The sequence below is a fragment of the Oncorhynchus keta genome, chromosome 3 (genome assembly GCF_023373465.1).
Source record: "Oncorhynchus keta strain PuntledgeMale-10-30-2019 chromosome 3, Oket_V2, whole genome shotgun sequence".
Taxonomy (NCBI): domain Eukaryota; kingdom Metazoa; phylum Chordata; class Actinopteri; order Salmoniformes; family Salmonidae; genus Oncorhynchus; species Oncorhynchus keta.
This window is the reverse complement of record NC_068423.1, coordinates 5,866,374-5,889,155: the sequence shown is the minus strand read 5'-3', so window position 1 is coordinate 5,889,155 and position 22,782 is coordinate 5,866,374. Positions and strand designations below refer to the sequence as shown.

Here is a 22,782-nt window from a genome sequence, read left to right as displayed (position 1 = left end):
AATGTTCCAAAGCCAAGCAACTATCCTGCACCATTCCCAGAATGTTGTGGGAAGGTTGTATGAAAAATAAGCATACAGCTAAGTGAGAGCGTGGTTGTCCTAAGAAACACAAGGTTCTCAGAATGTGTTGTTCTCAGCCTAGCCATACTTCAGGTGTGGCTAGGTGCTACCTAGACCTATTAATTACAATATTATTGACTAGAATTACTCAATCACCACAATAGTGATGACATACTGTATGAGTATCTTTTTCATTGCAGATGCAAAGGCCTACATGATGCAACCCTGTTTTGAAAAAATAAAACATAAAACCTGATTAGAAAAATTATCTTGTTCCATCATAGTCTATATAAAAAAAAATGTTTACACTGGATCAGGGGCCCCAGGAAAACTATTTCCCCACCACAACTCTGGGACCTGTGGTGCCACCTCTGAAATGACAACACAATGTTACAAATAAAAAAATGATTGTATGATCTACTTTTGACATGTTTTTGGTGGTGGGGGTTGAGCTTCCATAGTTTTATGTGGCTCAGTGCAGCCGACAGCTACTACGACCATTTCAAAATGTAACAGACTGTTACTGAAATTCCGGGTAAAAACTCAATAAAACATGCCTCAAATATTAGGAAAAATGTCTATACATTTAAAAAATAACATTGCTCTGCCTATACCATTTATACAGGAGTGTTGGCGCAATGAGACAATTCTGTTCATTCTACCATGCTTCAAGGGGGGGGCAACTGTCCGGCGCTACCTTCGGATGTAGCGGTCGAGATGTAGTAAGTAAGCAAGTCTACATTTGAGTAATATCACAGATTATCCATTATATTGAGCAGATACTCTAGTGGCCCAACCTAGTGGCCCAACCTAGTGGCCCAACCTAGTGGCCCAACCTAGTGGCCGCTCTAACAATGGAAATAACCGTCTTTAAAAATGGGATGTCTGCCATATGTCACTTTTTGGGAGACCCCGACCAAATTCACATAGAAATATGTGTTATAGAGCTGTCATTCTCATTGAAAGCAAGTCGAAGAAGTGGTAGATATTCTATGTGGCTTTTTCTATGCTTCCTGTTCTTAAGTTTCGTTTTTGCCTCTTTTACTTTCGGTTTTGTACTGCAGCTTCCAACAGCTGAAAATACAGTATTTTTGGTTTTCGGGAAAATATACTGTATCTCACAGCTGTTTAGATGGTACAAAGATTCTCTACACTATACTTGCTTGTTTTGTCACATAAACTGAAATTAGGCAAACTTTTAGAATTTTAGCAACCAGGAACTGGCGGAGCAATTTCTACATAGTGCATCTTTAAGTATATTTAAAACCTAATACTTTTAGATTTTTACTCAAGTAGTATTTTACTCGGTGACTTTCACTTTTACTTGAGTCATTTTCTATTAAGGTATCTAGTTTTTTTTTAAATCACTTCTATTATGGATTGTAAAAACATCTTGAGGATTTCAGAAATCTATTATGTGCTGGGCTAATATGTTGGATAGATGTCAGAAGAGGTTACAGAAGGGGGAAATGCAAAATGCGAAGCGATTCGATATTTCCACCCCGGATGTACCCCTTTGTTTGAGGGTTTATAGTCAGTGACCCTAATCTATAGGCCACTGATGGAAGCCACCCAGTAATTCATCTAGATGATTTACTTCATCGAAACAAAGGTTTCTGAAGCAGCACACAACAATTGGCAACAAAGCGATGCATAATAAATATAACACAAATGTGATATAAAAAGAAAACAAAAAGAAAACCCCCAAATAGTCACAGGTTCCCATTCAAATGGCGAAGGTTTTTAATGTGAATATTCTCAAATCTGACTGAACCAATATGCACATTTTGCCACCAGAGATGTTTCTGTTTTGCTGATTTATTGAGGATAAAAGGCAGTGTGTGATGACGTAGTGCACATAAAAATAACTTTTGAGGTAAAATTCCCATGTACCAAATAAAAAATACAATTTAAATGGATTTTACATTCCATTTCAACTCTACTGATGGTTTTGTCACAAAAAGTGTTGCGTTACATAGCAAATGTGCCCACTCTGGTCTTAGTATGTGCACTCTAGCCAACAGCTCGCAAATACGGTACGGTTAGGCTACCTACATGATGAGATTATTATGGATAAGAGCGAGATTATTTTATTTGTCAAATGGCAGCCAAGCATTGATAATCATATCACCGGAATAAAACCCTCAATGTTTATTGGAAAGGAGCATTAAAGTCATAACTGTGCACTTTCACAACCCTGTGAAGTTCATCATTGCTTATTTCCAGGGGTGCAACTTCCACCCCCTCCCCCCACACACAGTTTTATCATTGGATTGTGAAATGAACGATGCAACGGTGTGCTGTAGGAGCATGCGGATGCCTCCGAGCGGTCGGGTAGGCTGTTTGGAGTGTTTATCTGACAAAAAAATAAATAATAATAATGTCCCCCTCATTTCTTAAACCAAAGTTGAGCCCCTGCTTTTTCAATGTGTAGCCTAATTAACTGCAGGCTTTCCCAAATCGTAGTGGGAGGACCATGCAACATGGTGTGACGCCCAAATGGACTTCGATATGATGGTTATTATATAAAGATTTGTGCACTGACATTTCTCACATAATTAATTTAACCAACACAAACATATCCCATCATGTTTAACAAACAAACTGTCTCTCGACATTTATAAAATCGTACCTGCATTTCCTGTTTCCATCAGCCCGGTCGTGACTTCTCTCTTGTGTCAGTAAATTAATCCTCATCAAATGGTTATTTGTTTTGCTTGGATAGATCATACTTGACCTATGTGTATGCTCATTGTGGTAGGTAGAGAGAGTTATTTCCCCACTGATCATTGAGAAATTGGTGGTGTGTGTTTGTGTGTCTGTATACTCCTGCCCTCTCTTGGTTTAACATAGCACTACATATAAAAAGACTGAACCCATCTTGCAAATCTAGCATAAAAACCACTATTTTTGTACATGGGGAGCATATCTCGATGAGGGAGTGCATCTTGAAACAATATCGGCGGCATATTAAGAGGATAGATTTGAGACAAAAAAAAGGAATCAGAGGGGAAAATGATACAGGCATGTTGATTTGCGCTGTCTGTGTCTATTTTATCTTGACTGGATACACATCTGCTACGCTGGCTCTTGCACATACACTGGCCCTGTGGACTTATCTGTGAGGGAAAGTGATCTGTCGGTCCAAACAGACTGGCCCTGTGGACTTATCTGTGAGGGAAAGTGATCTGTCGGTCCAAACACACTGGCCCTGTGGACTTATCTGTGAGGGAAAGTGATCTGTCGGTCCAAACACACTGGCCCTGTGGACTTATCTGTGAGGGAAAGTGATCTGTCGGTCCAAACACACTGGCCCTGTGGACTTATCTGTGAGTGAAAGTGATCTGTCGGTCCAAACACACTGGCCCTGTGGACTTATCTGTGAGTGAAAGTGATCTGTCGGTCCAAACACACTGGCCCTGTGGACTTATCTGTGAGGGAAAGTGATCTGTCGGTCCAAACACACTGGCCCTGTGGACTTATCTGTGAGTGAAAGTGATCTGTCGGTCCAAACACACTGGCCCTGTGGACTTATCTGTGAGTGAAAGTGATCTGTCGGTCCAAACACACTGGCCCTGTGGACTTATCTGTGAGTGAAAGTGATCTGTCGGTCCAAACACACTGGCCCTGTGGACTTATCTGTGAGGGAAAGTGATCTGTCGGTCCAAACAACCTGTATATTTTCATGGGAGGATGACATACCATTCACGGGTCTCTGGGGGACAATGGGGGCCAAGGAATGCCCTCTTTTCCTATAGCCTACACTAACTTTTGAATTCTTCAGGGAAAGGTTGTGCACTGTGGTAGCCTATGTTCTAAATCCTCAGCACTAAAGCAGCCGACCCTGCTTAGCTTCAGAGGTAAGCCAGCAGCATACCACCACGTCTTTCAGATGGGACTTTAAACGGGTGTCCTGACTCTCTGTGGTCAATTCAAATCCCATGGCACTTATTGTAAGAGTAGAGGTGTTAACCCTGGTGTCATGCCTAAATTCCCCATTCCATCATCCCTCTTATTCCTAATTGGCATATATCAGCTGATGTGTGGTGAATGTTCTGGCACAAAAATGGTTGCTGTGCATCACCCAGGTGGAAGCTGCACATTTGGTGGTGGAGGAGGTGAGTTTTCCCCTTACTATGAGTTCCTCGGTAGAAAAGAGCTATAATCAATTATTATTAATTAAAGCCTTTCTCAGTGTTCTAAGTGGGGCAGACAACCTGGCTTCCTATGATAAGAGCTTCCAGATAGGCAGGAGCACAATAACCCCCACCTCCTCTCCATCCATGACATACTACACATAGCCCAGGAAGGTAGGGCAACAGTTACGTAACCGCGTTAAGCGATTCTACCATCTACTAAACATGAAATATGACTGTTCCAATTCACATTGTGATGTACGTTGTGTCCCAAATGGCACGCTATTCCATATATCCTTCAAACTCAACTCTGGACCTCGAAGCCAGTTCCACTGTGTTTTTTCATTGTTGCCCTCTAATCGGGGACTAATATTGACCTACGACGCCAGGTGGGTGCAATTAATTATCATGTAGAAGAAAAAACTAGCAGGCTCTGGACCTCGTAGGTTAAGAGTTGAGCACCCCTGCCCTACATAGTGCACTTATTTTGACCCCGGCCCATATAGTGGATAGGATGCCATTTGGGACAAGCCATAACCAGTTGATAGAAGGGCAGTCTGATGTTAAATCTGGGTTATAGTATTCATAGGATGAGAAGATGAGAAGCAGATCCTAAAATCCCTAAAAGGACTGGACTGCATTTTCATCAGGATGCTCATGAGCAATTTCAATATAGCTTGGCTTAGGTCAAAAACAAGTGGATACTTGGCTTTAGTGGTCACTCTAGGGACATATATGTGTGTGCTTGTGCATCAGAGTGAACATGTAGTTTACATACTCTATTATTCTCCTCTTCTTTCCTCCTTTATGTTTTCATGCAACGCTATTACATAATGACTCACAGTGTGTGTGTGTGTGGGGGGGGGCAACTGTCTCCACGCATGCTCCATTCTCTGGCCTGAGGGGAATGTCGGCTAACATCAGCATTGGAGTGTGTCTCGCTCCAGCGACCACGTGCAGCACACACACTCTTGCTCGGGGCGTGATGATTCTCCCACAGATGCCTAGCACAGCGCTCTATAGACACACAGAGAGAGCTATAGAAAACATACAGTATGTGCAAACACAAGTCGCAGTATCGAATTGTTTTATTTAATATTTTATTTAACTAGGCAACTCAATTAAGAACAAATTCTTATTTACAAAGACGGCCTACCCCGGACGACGCTGTGCCAATTGTGCGCCGGATGTGATTCAGCCTGGATTAAATAGGTCTATATGGAAGACAAACAAGATGCAAATCGCAGTTTAGACAGGCAGAACATAACCACGTTAACACAGACAATGCAACACGTTGTAGATACCAAACAGTGGCACAGACATGTCTATGACAATAACAAGATTTCTGACTCGTTCAAAAAACACACACCAGCACCACAACTAAAATTCCTGCCACTGACAAGCGCACTAACTATCGTTCTTTTCCACCATAAATTACTCTTATAGTTATTGCCATATTTTGAACTATTTTTTGTTAGGGTTTCTGTTATATGTGCGTGGTATGGGGAGAGATGAGAACATGAGCACTGTTACAAATGTAACTATTTGCTCTTTGTACTTTTTGCTCTAATTGCATAAAAAGAGTAAGTGGGTTAAGAACAAATTCTTATTTACAATGATGGCCTACACCGGTCAAACCCGGACGACGTTGGGCAAATTGTGCGCCGCCCTATGGGACTCCCAATTACGGACGATTGTGACACAGCCTGGAATCAAATCGCAGTGTCTGTAATGACGCGTCTAGTACTAGAGATGCAGTGCCTTATACCGCTGCGCCACTCAGGAACTCGAGGAATAATCTCATACAATCATCGCTAATAGCCACACGAATCGAAAATCCACTTTTTCTAATCCAATATTCGAAGAAGGAGAGATCACTGCAGCTGCCGCACCATGACAACTAATTGCCACTCCCTTGATTGTAGAGATCGCTACCTCCAACGCGCCAACGCGTTCATTTTAGCCGTACAGCCCATTCGTTACTAAAACGCATTGGCTGCTGTTTCGGTCACGCCCATAACCACGAGGGGCGGGACGGGACCTTGGTTGCGTTCGAGTTTGCGCGTCGCTCGCGCGTATGTGGGAACGCGGTAACACCGAAATGGGAGATTGACGTCGAAAGAATCAAAACCCGAGGGAGGGGACATTTCTACCTATCCACACTACAGGGAGGGAGAGCAAAGCCTACCTGTGTGACAGAGTCGGCATAATGTCGACAGTAAAATAGTTTACAAGTATTTGTTTTTTTGTTTACAACAACACCGTGACAACTTTTGAGGCAGAAACGCTCCGAGCTGCCCAATGAATGGAGTTACCTTTTGCCTGGTTGGAATTCCACCTCGCTCTGGAAACGAAGTAAGTGCACTTGCCGTTGAGAAGTTACTTATTTCAATTGCGATTGACTTACTGTAACTATTATTTGATTGAAAAAAAAGTAGTTTGTCTTTCTCTTGGTACATTTTGTTGTTGGTTGTCATTTAGCAGCCGCTCTTTATCCAGAGCGATTTACAGTAGCACACATTTATCCTACTTTTTCGGAGTGGTCTCCTGTGGGAACCGCCATGCTCTACCAACTGAGCCACACGGGACCTAAATATCTGGTAGGCTAAATATTTTTCCAGGGAGCAAACGTTTGTGCTCTTATTGTAAGCTTCTCCGCGGGGGGTACTCATTGTGTACTAATGTAATGTAGGCTACACTCAGTGCACTCCGCCGTTTGTTGTATAGGCTACACTTTCTATCAGTCTAAAAACGTAATGCAAAGGCTGCCTGCCTTTAGCTTGTACTGTCAGTAATGTTGTTTTGCAATCTTCTGCACCACACAGTAGTCTATACACTGGACTTGTCAAACTATTATCACGTATGATGTTGTGCGACTATTTGATATTAACACAATGTTCACATATATTAGTAAATAAAAGATGTGCAACGTCCGCTTGTTCGACTAAAAAAAATAGGGGCCACATTATTTTAGGCATGCACTCTTAAGTTATATGACAGAACGGCGAATGCGTTTGTAAATAATTCAAGTGGTGTTGTCAACTTGATTTCACGCTACTACCTAAAAGCTTTTTCATTACTGTAATGGCGTCCCCAGGAGCTTTTCACTACAATACATGCTTTATTATTCTGTTATAAACTACTGTAAGGAAACCTCAACCTGATTTTCCACCATGGTCCATGAATGCACTACTGGACATGTTTGAGCCTCATATGCACCCCCATCAGAATATAAGTAAGGGTGGGTGGATGTGGGAGTGAGACAATATGAAATTGGGTTAGAATGCATCAATTTCCATATGTCAGCCCACAGGTGCAGCCCCGTAGACAGAAGGCACATTGTAGCCGTTACACTTTCCTCACTGTTACAATGTAGAGGGTTGGGAAAATATGTTGTTCATTTGGGCTACATTGTTTCAGGAATTTGGGTTATCCCATGCTCTAACTGCTGGAGAGACATATAGACATACGTGTTGTCGGGCAAACTGATGGCCACGTTTAACCAGTTGCACTGCAACGGAGGTTAATTCAGATAACAGTAAATGAAGTCAAATTAAACTATTTATAGTTTTACTTGTAGCTCACATTGACTTATAGCTTGTTTGACCTTCAGTTTAGGCTACATGTGTTGTGTTTACCGTTCCAAATTTCAAGCACCAACATGTGACAATTTTGTTTCCGGAAGTTCATTGATTCAACTTCTCAAACTTCCAAATGTCTTCCGTTATCTTAACTTTCTTCCAAATTCCCCCGTCGGAATATGTGTGCTCAGTCAAGCAGATTCCTCTTGCCTTATATGTCCAGTAATCAAGCCTTCAAGCATTTGCTGAAAGCTCTAAAGTAAAAGGGCAATTAGTTTGTGCCGCCGTGGTTGCTTCGGCCTGGTGTAGTCACATGGGTAAACAGTAGCATTTCTCCAAGGCATTTAGACTCTACTTTGGGCTATACAACCTTTCAGGCAGATACTTAGTCCAATTGTTTAGGCTCAAACTTAAGTAGAAATGCACCTAACAAATGACAAATGTGTTGCATCATATGGATATGCTATCTACAGTACCAGTCAAAAGTTTGGACACACCTACTCATTCAAGGGTTTTTCTTTATTTTTTTTTTACTATTTTCCACATTGTAGAATAATAGTGAAGACATCAAAATGGTGAAATACCACATATGAAATAATTTAGTAACAAAAAAAGTGTTAAACAAATCAAAATATAAAGTTGGAGTTGAAAGTTTCCATACACTTAGGTTGGAGTCATTAAAACTCGTTTTTCAACCACTCCACAAATTTCTTGTTAACAAATTATAGTTTTGGCAAGTCGGTTAGGACATCTACTTTGTGCACGACACAAGTCATTTTTCAAACAATTGTTACAGACAGATTATTTAATTTATAATTCACTGTATCACAATTCCATGTGGGTCAGAAGTTTACATACACTAAGTTAACTGTGCCTTTAAACAGCTTGGAAAATTCCAGAAAATGATGTCATCACTTTAGAAGCTTCTGATAGGCTAATTGACATAATTTGAGTCAATTGGAGGTGTACCTGTGGGTGTATTTCAAGGCCTACCTTCAAACTCAGTGCCTTTTTGCTTGACATTATGGGAAAATCAAAAGAAATCAGCCAAGACCCCAGGGAAATGTTTTGTATACCTCCACATGTCTGGTTCATCCTTGGGAGCAGTTTCCAAACGCCTGAAGGTACCACCTTCATCTGTACAAACAATAGTGTGCAAATATAAACACCATGGTACCACGCAGCCGTTATACCTCTCAGGAAGGAGGCGTGTTCTGTCTCCTAGAGATTAACGTACTTTGGTGTGAAAAGTGCAAATCAATCCCAGAACAACAGCAAAGGACCCTCTTCACAACCTTGTGAAGATGCTGGAGGAAGCAGGTACAACAAAGTCAAGGTATTAGAGAGGCCATCACAAAGCCCAGACCTCAATCTCATAGAAGAATTGCGGGCAGAACTGAAAAAGCATGTGCGAGCAAGGAGGGCTACAAACCTGACTCCATTTCACCAGCTCTGTCAGGAGGAATGGGACAAAATTCACCCAACTTATTGTGGGAAGTTTGTGGAAGGCTACCTGAAACGTTTGACCCAAGTTCAACAATTTAAAGGAAATGCTACCAAATACTAATTGAGTGTATGTAAACTTCTGACCCACTGGGAATGCGATGAAAGAAATAAAAGCTGAAATAAGTCATTCTGTAAACTATTCTGACATTTCACATTCTTAAAATAAAGTGGTGATCCTAACTGACCTAAAACAGGGAATTTGTACTGGGATTAAATGTCAGGAATTGTGATAAACTGAGTTTAAAAAGTATTTGGCTAAGGTGTATGTAAACTTCTGACTTCAACTGTATTTTATATTTGAGATTCTTCAAAGTAGCCACCCTTTGCCTTGATGACAGCATTGCACACTCTTGGCATTCTCTCAACCAGCTTCATGAGGTAGTCACCTGGAATGCATTTCAATGAACAGGTGTGCCTTGTTAAAAGTTCATTTGTGGAATTTCTTTCCTTAATGCGTTGAGCCAATCAGTTGTCTTGTGACAAGGTAGGGTTGGTATACAGAAGATAGCCCTATTTGGTAAGAGACCAAGTGCATATTTTGTCAAGAACAGCTTCAATAAGCAAAGAGAAACGACAGTCCATCATTACTTTAAGATATGAAGGTCAGTCAAACCAGGAAAAGTTTCTTCAAGTGCAGTCTTTGAAACCATCAAGCGCAATGATGAAACTTGCTCTCATGAGGACCGCCACAGGAAAGGAAGACCCAAAGTTACCTCTGCTGCAGAGAATAAGTTTGTTAGAGTTACCAGCCTCAGAAATTGCAGCCCAAATAAATGTTTTTCACAGAGTTCAAGTAACATCAACTTGTCAGAGGAGACTTTGTGAATCAGGCCTTGATGGTCAAATTGCTGCAAAGAAACCACTACTAAAAGGACACCAATAAGAAGAGACTTGTTGGGCCAAGAAACACAAGCAATGGGCATTAGACCGGTGGAAATCTGTCGTTTGGTCTGATGAGTCGAAATTGGAGATTTTTGGTTCCAAAAACCGTGTCATTGTGAGACGCAGAGTAGGTAAACGTATGATCTCCGCTTGTGTGGTTCTCACCATGCAGCATGGAGGAGGAAGTGTGATGGTGTTGGGTGTGCTTTGCTGGTGACACTGTCTGTGATTTACTAAGAATTCATGGCACACTTATCCAGCATGGCTAACACAGCATTCTGATGCGATACACCATCCCATCTGGTTTGCGCTTAGTGGGACTATCATTTGTTTTTCAACAAGACAATGACCCAACACACCTCCAGGCTGTGTAAGGGCTATTTGACCAAGAAGGAGAGTGATGGAGTGCTGCATCAGATGACCTGGCCTCCACAATCACCTGACCTCAACCCGATTTGAGATGGTTTGAGATGAGTTGGACCGCAGAGTGAAGGAAAAGCAGCTAACAAGTACTCAGAATATGTGGAAACTCCATCAAGACTGTTGGAAAAGCATTCCACGTGAAGCTGGTTGAGAGAATGCAAAGAGTGTGCAAAGCTGCCATTTGTGTGTCTACTTTGAAGAATCTAACATATAAAATGTATTTTGATTTGTTTAACACTTTTTTGGTTACTACGTGATTCCATGTGTTATTTCGTAGTTTTGATGTCTCCACTATTATCCTACAATGTAAGGCTAATGGACAAACCAAACAGACTTGGATCGTGTCTCATGATATGTGACTGTGCCAGTGAGTGCTAATGTAGTCAGGCCTAGTTCTATTGATTGATTGGTTGATTGATTAATTGCAATGACCTATGTTAGAAGCCTCTATGCACCCTTTTCAGAGGATTCACTAGTGTTTCCCATAGCAACGGAACCTTAAGCCGACATCTGGTTTAATAATGATCTGGGTCGTGTTCACTTGGCACAACACGGTACCAAAATGAATGAAACGGGCTAATACTATATGAACTTTTCCAATAAGAAGCACTCATATGGGGCTTATGGAGTGGCGCAGCGGTCTAAGGCACTGCATCGCAGTAAGGTGGCGCACAATTGGCCCAGTGTCGTCCGGGTTTGGCCGGGGGGGCTTTACTTTGCTCATCGCTAGCGACTCCTTGTCGGGGGTCGGGCAACTGCAGGCTGACCTAGGTCTTCAGTTGAACAGTGTTTCCTCTGACACATTGGTGCAGCTGGCATCCGGGTTAAGCGGGCGGGTGTTAAGAAGCGTGGTTTGGCTGGTCATGTTTCGGAGGACGCATGACTCGACTTTGGGGGGTTGCAGCGATGAGACGATAAAAAAGGGGGTAAAATACCCCCAAAATGATAATACCAATAAATAAGAAGCGCTCATATTCGTTTTCTGTTCTATAATGTTTTAAACCTTTTTGCTACAGTGTGCCCTAATAAACACGATCCTGAATGGCCATTTGCACTCCAGCTGTAATGTTTACCTTTGTGTTACAGTGAGTGACAGAGTGGTATGCCTGCCAATACAGGTTCCTGTGGTAAAGTAGATAAGCCAGGTCCCTGGTCAGACACATGGGAAATGCCCTTGCTTTCTCTGTGAAGCCGGTCAGGCTGGAAGGGAGGGGTATTTGTTTGGGGTTAAGGTACATTTGGTTCTGTGTCATTTGGACAAGCTCAGGGTAACACTCAAAGTTCACCAATTTGCAGTGGGTAAATACATGACTGTTTCTACCCTCAACATCAGCATCTTTGCATAGTTTGACAAGACAACTATAAAAAGACAAGCTGTCTTCAGCAGAAACATATGGATCATACTGCCATTACCACCCAGTTCTAGGGTAACACATTTCAAGCTGCTCACCACCTTCTCCCACTATCTAATGCTGCTTCGTCTAACCACCATCTCCCCCTATCAAACTGTTGGTATGTACACTATACAGTGCATTCGGAAAGTATTCAGACTCCTTGACATTTTCCACATATTGTTATGTTACAACCTTATTCTAAAATGTTTTCCTCATCAATCTACACACAATACCCCATAATGACAAAGCAACAAACACGTTTTACAGCAAACAACCATTGTCCGCAGAGCTCTAAGACAGGATTGTGTCGAGTCACAGATCTGGGGCATTGAAGGTCCCCAAGAACACAGTGGCCTCCATCATTCTTAAATGGAAGAAGTTTGGAACCACGGAGACTCTTCCTAGAGCTGGCAGTCCGGCCAAACTGAGCAATGGGGGAGAAGGGCCTTGGTCAGGCAGGTGACCAAGAACCTGATGGTCATTCTGACAGAGCTCCAGAGTTCCTCTGTGGAGATGGGAGAATCTTCCAGAAGGACAACCATCTCTGCAGCATTCCACCAATCAGGCCTTTATGGTAGAGTGGCCAGACGGAAGCCACTCCTCAGTGAAAGGCACATGGCAGCCTGCTTGGAGTTTGCTAAAAGGCACCAAGAGACTCTAGAGGAAACTTGGCACCATCCCTACGGTGAAGCATGGTGGCATCATGCTGTGGGGATGTTTTTCAGAGGCAGAGACTGGGAGACTTGTCAGGATCGAGGGAAAGATGAATGGAACAAAGTAGAGAGAGATTGTTGATGAAAACCTGCTCCAGAACACTCAGGACCTCAGACTGGGACGAAGGTTCACCTTCCAACAGGACAACGACCCTAAACACACAGCCAAGAGACCGCAGGAGTGGCTTCGGGACAATTCTCTGAATGTCCTTCAGTGGCCCAGCCAGAGTCCAGACTTGAACCGGATCAAACATCTCTGGAGAGACCTGAAAATAGCTGTTCAACGACGCTATCCATCCAACCTGACAGAGCTTGAGAGGATCTACAGAGAAGAATCGGAGAAACTCCCCAAACACAGGTGTGCCAAGCTTGTAGCGTAATACCCATTAAGACTTGAGGATGTAATAGCTGCCAAAGGTGCTTCAACAAAGTACTGTGTAAAGGGTCTGAATACTTATATAAATGTGATATTTCAGTTTTAGCAAGCATTTCTAAAAAACAGATTTTGCTTTGCCACTATGGAGTATTGTATGTATATCGATGAGAATGATAATTTAAAAAATCAATTTTAGAATAAGGCTGTAACGTAACAGAATGTGGAAAATGTCAAGGGGTCTGAATACTTTCCGAAATCACTGTATATACAAAGTATATGTATATACAACAGTGTGCCTTCAAATTTGTGGACAGCCATGCACTCTCCATAGACAAACATTGGCAGTAGGGTGGCCTTACTGAAGCGCTCAGTGACTTTCAACGTGGCACCATCATAGGAACGCCACCATCTGGCAGACTGACGGACAAATCTGGGTTTGGAGGATGCCAGGAGAACGCTACCTGCCCAAATGCACAGTGGCAACTGTAAAGTTTGGTGGATGAGGAATAATGGTCTGGGGCTGTTTTCATTGTTCGGGCTAGGCCCCTTAGTAACAGTGAAGGGAAATCTTAACGCTACAGCATACAATGACATTCTAGACGATTCTGTGCTTCCAACTTTGTGGCAACAGTTTGGGGAAGGCCCTTTCCTGTTTCAGCATGACAATTCCCCTGTGCAGAAAGCGAGGTCCATACAGAAATGTTTTGTTGAGATCGATGTGGAAGAACTTGTCTGGCCTGCGCATAGCCCTGACCTCAACTCCTTCGAACACTTTTGGGATGAATTGGAACGCCGACTGCGAGCCAAGCCGAACATCAGTGCCCGACCTCACTAATGCTCTTGTGGCTGAATGGAAGCAAGTTCCCGCAGCAATGTTCCAATATTTAGTGGAACGCCTTCCCAGAAGAGTCTGTTATAGCAGCAAAGGGGACCAACTCCATATTAATGTGCATGATTTTGGAATGAGTTGTTCGACGAGCAGGTGTCCACATACTTTTGGTCGGGATTGTGTATGTCCGGTGGAGTGGAAGTGTTGGTGGAGGGGCAACCATAATGAGTGACAGGGAGCAATTGCGTTGACCCCAAATGGGAGTGATTATTGTTGTGTGTTGTTTTTGCCGAGAGGGAGAAATGGAATGGGGCTTTACTGTATAGAAAGGGGGTGGGAGGCACCCTGGGACAGGCCGAGTCTTGCTCTGAAATGCAGACATGACAATGAGCCTCTGTTGAGCTGGGAACCGGACAGGGGCAGGGAGAGATGGAAGGGAACGGGGTGGGTCGATGCAATGTGTGTGCGCGTGCGTGTATGGGGCAAAGTTGAAAGGTTGGGCATAGAGCTGGTGCTCTGTACCTAATAAATGGCTTAATGGCTATCCCAGGCCTGAGGTAAGAGCTGGTGTTTCCACCCAGAGGGACTGGGAAAGGAGTGTGTGTCTGTGTCTATGCTTAAGTGCGACTGAGTGTAAGTACACGTGTGTGTGTGTGTGTGTACGTGTGTGTGAGTCCTTTCGTGTGAGTGTGTGCGTGCACATATCTATGTGTGTGTGTGTGTGTGTGTGTGTGTGTGTGTTAGAACAAACACTGGCTCATTATTCCTCCAGCAGGTGGGCTGCACAGGAATGTGTCAATGGAAGCGGGATGGCGATTACTGTGTAGCAATGGAATGAAGAGAGAAAAGAAAGACCCAATAAAAAATAGGAAAACAAAGCGCGAGAAACTTCCAGAGAAAGTGCTAGTGAGCGTGGGAGCTCGATATAAAGCGATAATAACGGCAGAGTGAAAAACATGAAAGAGACAAAGATAAAAGGGAGGGGCAGTGGTGGGCACGGGCATCAGGTGCAGTCAACAAAGCCCCCTGCTCCCAGTGAGTGAGTAGTGCATAGGGTGGGGGTTAGGGGGGTGGATGTGCCTCCCCCTTTAATCCAGAATGCTCTCTGTGGTGTCTGCCCCATCTGGATGCCCAGCTGCTGCCCTGAGCATTAGGGATTGCGTGCCTTGGCATGACCCCCATTACCCCCCCCCCAGCCACTGTGAATCCTCACCTGACACCCCCTTTGCCTCTCCAGGGAAACCAGCGTCATTCCTCCTTCCGTCCCCCATTCCTCCATTCACTTCATACCTTGCTGTCAACACAACAGAGAACATGTGCAACGGAGGGCATTCAGTCAGTGAACCACACTCGAGTAGCTTTGCATGAAATCTGAAGATTTGTGTTAGCTTGCCGAGCTAATGCCTAGGCTTTAACACAGCAGACCAACACAGGCTTTAATCGAAAAAAGGTTTGGCCTACATCTTTGATAAAGTCTTAGCACAGGAAACTATGATATAGGCAAAGCACCAGTCATCCTAAACTGCATTCGGATAAGTGTTGTCGTCAAAGCATAGTTTGCAGCCATTGACTTTTGTAACTGCATATCAGAATCTCTCAAATTGTATCCAATCAAATGGCTCTTATCCAAACCCTGATTGGCTATATATCATCACTTCTGACACTGTGGCAGAGAAGGCCGTCTTAAAATAGACATGCTTATTTAGAACGGTTCAAGCAACACTCCGTCCAGCTTCAAGCCTGCCATATCAGTGCGCCACAAAGTAACGGACCCTAACTAAATTCAAAACAATAGCCTTTCCACCCCCGCAAGGCTTGTCATAACGCCAATGTGAATATCCCTATCCAAAGGGATAATGGCAATTATTTTTACACATTGCGCACTGAGGCGTTGTCCTGCTTGGAATTTCAAACTTGTCCATACGGTTGTTAACTACCGTCATCATAGGTTCACTTTGAAGCTGTGCTGTCCCTATAATGCACAAAGAACCTACGATACCATGCAAGAACATGCATGTACATGCCTGGTTCGTGTTTATTAGGGCACGCAACAGAAACTGTTTCAAAAGTTCAAGTTGTCCCTCCCAAGGAGCTGATCGTGGACTACAGGAGAAAGAGGGGAGAGCATGCCCCCATCCACATCCACATCGATGTCCACATAAGAACTAAGAACTTAACATGGCCCACACAGACCCGCACAGTCATGAAAAGGGTACGACAGTGCCTCTTCCCCCCAGGAGGCTAAAAAGATTAGTCATGGGCCCTCGAATCATCAAAAACTTCTACAGCTGCACCATCGAGAGCATCCTGACTGGCTGCATTACCACTTGGTATGGCAAATGCACCACCCTCGACCGCAAAGTGCTACAGAGGGTGGTGCGGATAGCCCAGTACATCTCTGGGTCCGAGTTCCCTGCCATCCAGGATGTCTATATCAGGCGGTGTCAGAGGAAGGCCCGAAAAATTGCCAAAGACTCCAGCCACCCAAGCCATAGACTGTTCGCTCTGCTACCGTCCGGCAAACGGTAGCATCGGCTCTCAGACCAACAGACTCTACACCCAAGCCATAAGACTAAATAGTTCATAGCTAAATAGTTCATTCATGTTTACCCGGACTATCTGCATTGACCGTATCTTGCACTGACTCTATGCACACTCACAAGACTATATACAGTATACACACTACAGTGAGCTCCAAAAGTCACCGTCCCAATACTGGAGATTACTGTAGTGTGTATACACACTGATACTCTCACACAAAACCCCCAACACATTCACATACACTGCATGTGCATACTGACAACACAAACACACACACACACACACACACATACCGACACAAACACACATTACACACGCGCACACACACACACTTTTACGCTCATCATATGCTGTTCCTACGCTGTTTTATTTATCCTGATGACTAGTCACTTTACCCTGCCTTCATGTACATACTGTATCTACCTAAAATACCTCATACCCCTGCATATTGATCTGATACTGGGACTCCCTATATATTGCTCCATTTGTGTTTATTTTATTCCTCGTGTTTTAAATGGTTTATTTCTTTACTCTGCATCGTTGGGGAGGGCTCGTCTACACCCTTTGTATTCTGCGCATGTGACCAACATGATTTGATTTCCCTGTTTGAGTCTGCTGTCTTCTGGTAGGTGCCTAATGAACACAACCCTGATTTTAAGATGATGCTCTTCCCTGTTGTTTCCTTCCTGCTGTAAGTCCTTTTGAAATGCAATGCTATGTATCCCCAAACCAAGTGCATTTTCCACGCTGGCTTCCACACAAGGCCCAGTGTCTATGGAGAACAATGGCTGGTACAGATGCCTTGGTCAGTTGGTCAGGCCACTGCTGTGGGCTTTGTAAGGGGGGTCTGTGGTGAATCATGGCCCATGCTGGAGACATGGTGTCCACTGTGAACCTGCTTGACATGCTGATCTCAGAACCGCTAGTTTGGCTACAATAGGGTGTCTTTGTTTGGGCCCGTGATGAAAGGTCCTGATTTGCCATTAACAATGTGCTTTGTTAGTTCCGGCCATGATGGGGACAGTTTGTCTGGAAACTGTTGAACACGTACAGGTATGGCCAGCGTGGGGATACTGGGGTTCAATCTGTTTCTAGGGTTCATGATCGGGCTCATTCAAGAGTGCTGAAATGTTACAGAATGTTCAGCTAGAAAGTGGTTGTAGAACAGACATCACTCATGTCTGTGCATCACTCTCAGTCATGTAGAATGGGTACGTTCCATTAATTTCTATATGTCACATTCAAAATTAATAAGAGCCTACCGTCGAAGTGAACTCCGATGGTCCAGTTCAGACACAGTCAATCACCCCAGTCTTCCTCTCACAAGAGAGTGCTGTAGTTAACCCATTCGCCACTCTGGGTGGTAATAGTTTGGGTAGTTGTGTGGTGCTGGACACAGGGGCGGCAGACGAGCAGGGGATTTCTACCTATGTTTGAAGGAATCAGTGGTACGGTCATGGGTGCTCAAATGGCAGCCTGTTTTCAAGAGAATATAGCACGCGTGCCAGATTTTCAAGGCATATGCGCCAGTTACTGTGTGTTCAGAAAGGAATAGATGAATAGACTACATAAAACATAAGGCACAGTAGAACTGTGAAACTGTAAGGATCGACGCTGGAGACAGGAAGCAGGTACAGGGAGAACATGTAATAATCTACGGACATAAAACAGGTCAGGAACAGCGTCTGGACGGGACAAGGTAACGACATCAATGCTGACACAGGGAATAATGTGAAGTACAGACAGATAAAGGGAAGGCAATCAAATAATGATAGAGTTCAGGTGGGTCCAATGAGGCGCTGATGCGTGTAACGAAGGGGACAGGTGTGCGTAATGATAGGCAGTCTGGTGCCCTTGAGCTCCAGAGAGGGAGAGCGGGAGAAGGCGTGTCAGTACCCCCCCATCTAGGGGCGCCACCCGGCATCCCAGCTGGGCGAGCCTGACGGACCTGCCGTGGCGTGGGATCCTGGCGAACCGGCTGAGGCGTGAAAGCCTGATGATCACGCTGAGACGTGGGAGCCTGATGAACCGGCTGAGGCGTGGGAGCCCGATGGTCGGCCAAAGCATGACGTTGGGTGGGTGCCTGCCAAGGGCAAGAAACACCTCTCGTGCCAGCTAGGGCATGGAAGCCCGACGAGCTCGCTGAGGCACCCCCGGTTCCATCAACGATGGCACCCGGACCCGACGTCACCAACAAAATAACAGGCCTCCCTGATGCTTCCAATTTTGGTGTCAGCATTCTGTAAGGATTGATGATGGAAACAGGAAGCAGATACAGGGAGACCATCTAATAGGGACATAAAACAGGACAGGACCAGCGAGGGGACAAAGTAACGACATCAATGCTGACACAGGGAATAATGTGAGGAACAGACAGATAAAGAGAAGGCAATCAAATAATGATAGAGTTCAGGTGGGTACAAAGAGGCGCTGGTGCGTGTAACGAAGGGGACAGGTGTGCGTAATGATAGGCAGTCTGGTGCTCGAGAGGGAGAGCTGGAGCAGGCGTGACAGAAATGTTTATTGCTGAGCCCACCTGTTTAGCAAAAAAAAGATATAAAATAGACATATCAGTTTGCAAACAATACAAAAATGTATGTATTGAGTTAATAAAGCTGAAGAGAAATTATAGATAAAACAGAAATCGCAAATTCAACAATGAGTGGTTTGGAAGGAATTGGTGGCGAACTGCGAGCGTCGCAAAGCAATAACTATTTTGCTTCCCCGTGCCTGCTATTCGGTGGAGAGGGTGTGTGGTCCAAGTCTGGATTTAAGGATTTAAAACATCTGCCTGAAAGGATCTCTTTTCTAAACTTAAAAGGATAAACATGCAACACCATGGGCCAGAAAAGGTTGAATACATTGCCCATGCTGCCAATCCAGCATGAATTCATCCGGAGAATGTCAGACTTTGATGACAAAGTTTGATGACAAAGTTTGCCCACAAGAAGAACCTCCGCACCACATTCCTGTTCAAGTGAGCACAGCACAACAACTGTGAGTCCAAAAATAGGTATTGTATGCTGCTGCATAAATGAAGCAATATGCCAGGGAGATATGTATACTGTAGCTAAGAAAGTAATACTAAGTGTATGTTGTGTAGTAGGCAGATAGTAGCCCATGTGTCTCACGCTAAGAATTTGGTCCCTCTCCCCCCCCAGAACTTCGCCTACTGTTCTGACTTGGTGGTGCACATGTAGCCTATAGCCTGTTTTAGAGAAATGTCATCATCGGATATTGTAAAAGATTTCATTGTCAGTTTATATGACCTCGTTATTTATCATATGGTTCTGATTTGGCGTGCAGGGCAAATAAGGTAAGGGCGTGTTCTGAATTCTGTCGCTGTTCATTTCATAAGTGCTGAACAAATAGGTATATCGACTACGTCTGTCTTAGCTCGCTTATTAATGTCTTAATCGACATTTCGGCTTGCGTCTTATCCGCTCATCGTTCCCCTATGCCATAGTTTGTACATCTCAGTTGTTATATTGCTTATATAAGTCTCTCATTCATCATTTTAGGCAATGTTGGAATTATTTAATTGTTCCCCTGACATTGTATTATAATTAGCTCGTGATTTTCTCCACAAGGAGGGGAAACTATATAATGTTGTTGGGTCTGTAACCATCATATTTATTTTCAACAAAAAGTTTAGTAATAGACCCATGTAATTCCAGTTGATATTGCGAGGATTGTTTTGTTTGCATAATGTCTTTAAAAGTGGATGCTCGTGATTGTATTTTAATTTATTTTTAGACCACATAGGCCTAATAAAATACTTAAAATTAAAGTGCTGAACGACTAGGGCTACCTCGTCGTAGCTAGTTTGCTTGCACTTGCTTATACTTAGAGCTAAGTGTTAATGATATAAGAACAAACATGAATTTACTGAACATGAATGTAGTAGTGTTTGTGTATGGTTCAAAAGTCACAACTCATGCTGGCGTTCGTTATTATTGAAGGAGAATGCAGTTCTTATTGAGTTACACAAATCCACAAGGAGTCAGTAGAAACCATATTTATTTAAGCGAGTCAGCCATATCAGCTATGTTTCTAAAAAAGGCAGTAAGTGAGGCTGAATGAACTGTTTCGCTGCCAGACAAGGCTCCGCTGATAGCCAGGTGTAGCAGTGGTAAGGATTCAGTCCATGGTGCTGGAAGGAAAGCTCCACTGTCAGGAAAGATTTATTTGGGCCCTAACAGTTTGTGGGCACCATTTGTCACTGTTATAGTGCAATTAATGTATTGTCCAGTGTTGTGTTGTGGCTTTGCTGGTGTGCATCTAAAAAAAAATAGCTTGAGTTTGCCCCACCATTTACATGCTAAAATCGTCACTGCATTCCCCATGCTCATAATCAATGGGTGTGTGTGAATCAGTGTTTTTTTTTCTTATTTTGTGTGTGCGTGCACGTGTGTCTGTGTGTCTGTGTGTGTGTGTGTGTGTGTGTGTCTGTGTGTGTGTGGTCGGGTCAGTGCTATGGGGCTAGTTATGCCATTAAAGGGGAGACGTTTTGCAGTGTCCATGGTTACTTGGCCTTGTTTGGGACTAGTTCCTTACTGGCTACAGCTGCGGCCACGTGGAAAGATAAAAAGAGAACCGAGAGAAGAACCACGACGCTTGGAAATGTGTAGCTGTATTATTTCATTTTTTTTTATAGCTTGGAACAATTACACAGTTGACAAAAAATAGGTCAATTAGGAGGCTTTTCCTGCCATCGAGGGTTGATTTTGTGTGTGTGTGTGTGTGTGTGTGTGTGTGTGTGTGTGTGTGTGTGTGTGTGTGTGTGTGTGTGTGTGCGCGCCTCCTTTTTTTATTCTCATTCATACTCAAAAGAATAATCCCTTAATGCATACTACTGATATTAGCCCATTTTAGCCAACAGGGGTTATCAATACTATCTCTGTTGTCTCCTCGATGTGTGTGAACAAATAGGCTGTCTATTTTAGACACACTCTCGGGTTTCAATAATCAATGGTGTACGTTACAGTTCGGTCCAGCTGTTGAATTGAGACGGTTATCAAGTCAGCGTGATCTTTTGCGTGCCAGTGCTGCCCACTAGTGGTTTTAAACAAGAACAGCTGATAATCATGTTGAACATTGTGTGTATTGTGTGTCTGTTTTGCATTTGTGTGTTTTCAAGTTTTATTCGTCGTGTGTGCAGGATACACACGGTATACGCCGTCCGACGAAATGCTACCTCGCACGCTCCTTCTCGACAACGCAAACAACAAGAAATAATAAAAGATAAGAATATGGACATCAAATAAATGGCTCAGTAGAATAGAAATAACATTTTTAGCATAAGTAGAATGTGTCCGTCCGTGTGTGTGTGTGTGTGTGTGTGTGTGTGTGTGCGTGTGTGTGTGTGCGTTCTCTGTCTACACTCTGTCTCTGTCTAAACAACTCTTTCTGTTTGTCACTCCCTTCATCCCTGCAACATCTTCCCTCTGGTTATATAAGAAGTCAAGAGGAGGGTTGAAGTTGTGTGGAGACTGTGGATAATGAGAGCGAAAGAGGAGATGGAATAGAAAGACAGAGAGAGAGAGCAAGGTCAAAGGAGCTGCAGGGTAATGAGCCTAAAACGAGGAGACATGAGAGAGAGTGGGGGGTGTATAAACATAGAAGTATCCAATGAGAGGCATAGAGAGCTGGAGAGAGATATTGGGTGTGTCCCAATCAATGGCACCATATTCCCTGTAGGCCTATATTGCACCACTTTTGACGGTCAAAAATAGGTTCGGACTGGGGACGCATGTGAGGGATAGATTAGAGGGGTGCTGCTGTCCTTGCCCAATTTAAACAGCCAATTCTCTGTTTTTCCTATTATTTTATCACGGTGGAAAGTTCATTATTGACTTAGTTTTGATCCATCTTACACCTAAAAAAAAAAAGTTTTAGTTTTGCACTATGCCAGGGGTTGCCCCATTACTAGAAGAGGAGGGGACAACTTTGCCGTCTGTGCTGACAGTACTAGTATCAATGACATGTTAATGATGGCCACCCCCTTTCAGATAGGGATGGATCGCTCCTCATGGGCTATTTGGCTGATTGCCTCTCCATGGTTATTACCAGCCAAACCTGTAGTGTCATGTCACCAGAGAGAAAGGGAAAAGAAAAGTGTGTGTGTGCGAGTGTGCATGCGGTATTTGCAGCTTTTTAAATCACGTGGCATTTTTCGTATCAGCTAGTAATTGCTCTATTGATAGAACTAAAATCTATTAAGCTAAATCAATGTGTGTATCAGTGTTTGGTGACATGCTTACAAGGCCGTTAGGCCTTAAATAGCCATTTCCCATTCCTCCCCCATCCTTCAATTCCATTCATCTTAGCTCCGTCATAAT

General features: G+C 43.6%; 1 protein-coding gene and 1 long non-coding RNA gene across 8 annotated transcripts in view; one reads left to right on the top strand and one right to left on the bottom strand.

Annotated features, from left to right (window-relative positions):
* Positions 1-22,782, top strand: part of arhgap23b (Rho GTPase activating protein 23b) — a 67,486-nt gene that overhangs the window by 18,180 nt on the left and 26,524 nt on the right. For 2 of the 7 annotated variants that reach the window (XR_004821615.2, XM_035746243.2), the window contains exon 1: positions 6,325-6,551. The exons of 1 other annotated variant lie outside the window; for it this stretch is intronic. Coding sequence is in view for 5 of the 6 variants with exons in the window: in XM_035746243.2 (XP_035602136.1) it covers positions 6,498-6,551 (54 nt within the window). In the remaining variant the exon portion in view is untranslated. Of the gene's footprint in view, positions 1-6,322; positions 6,552-22,782 lie in introns of those variants that run through there. 4 more of the 7 variants (XM_035746209.2, XM_035746226.2, XM_035746235.2 and 1 more) reach the window with 3 other exon arrangements.
* On the bottom strand, positions 1,999-6,137 carry LOC127913810 (uncharacterized). The gene is made up of 3 exons (XR_008086816.1): positions 5,811-6,137; positions 5,353-5,410; positions 1,999-5,213 (listed from the first exon to the last, which is right to left on the bottom strand). It is a non-coding gene; the product is annotated as an uncharacterized LOC127913810 (long non-coding RNA).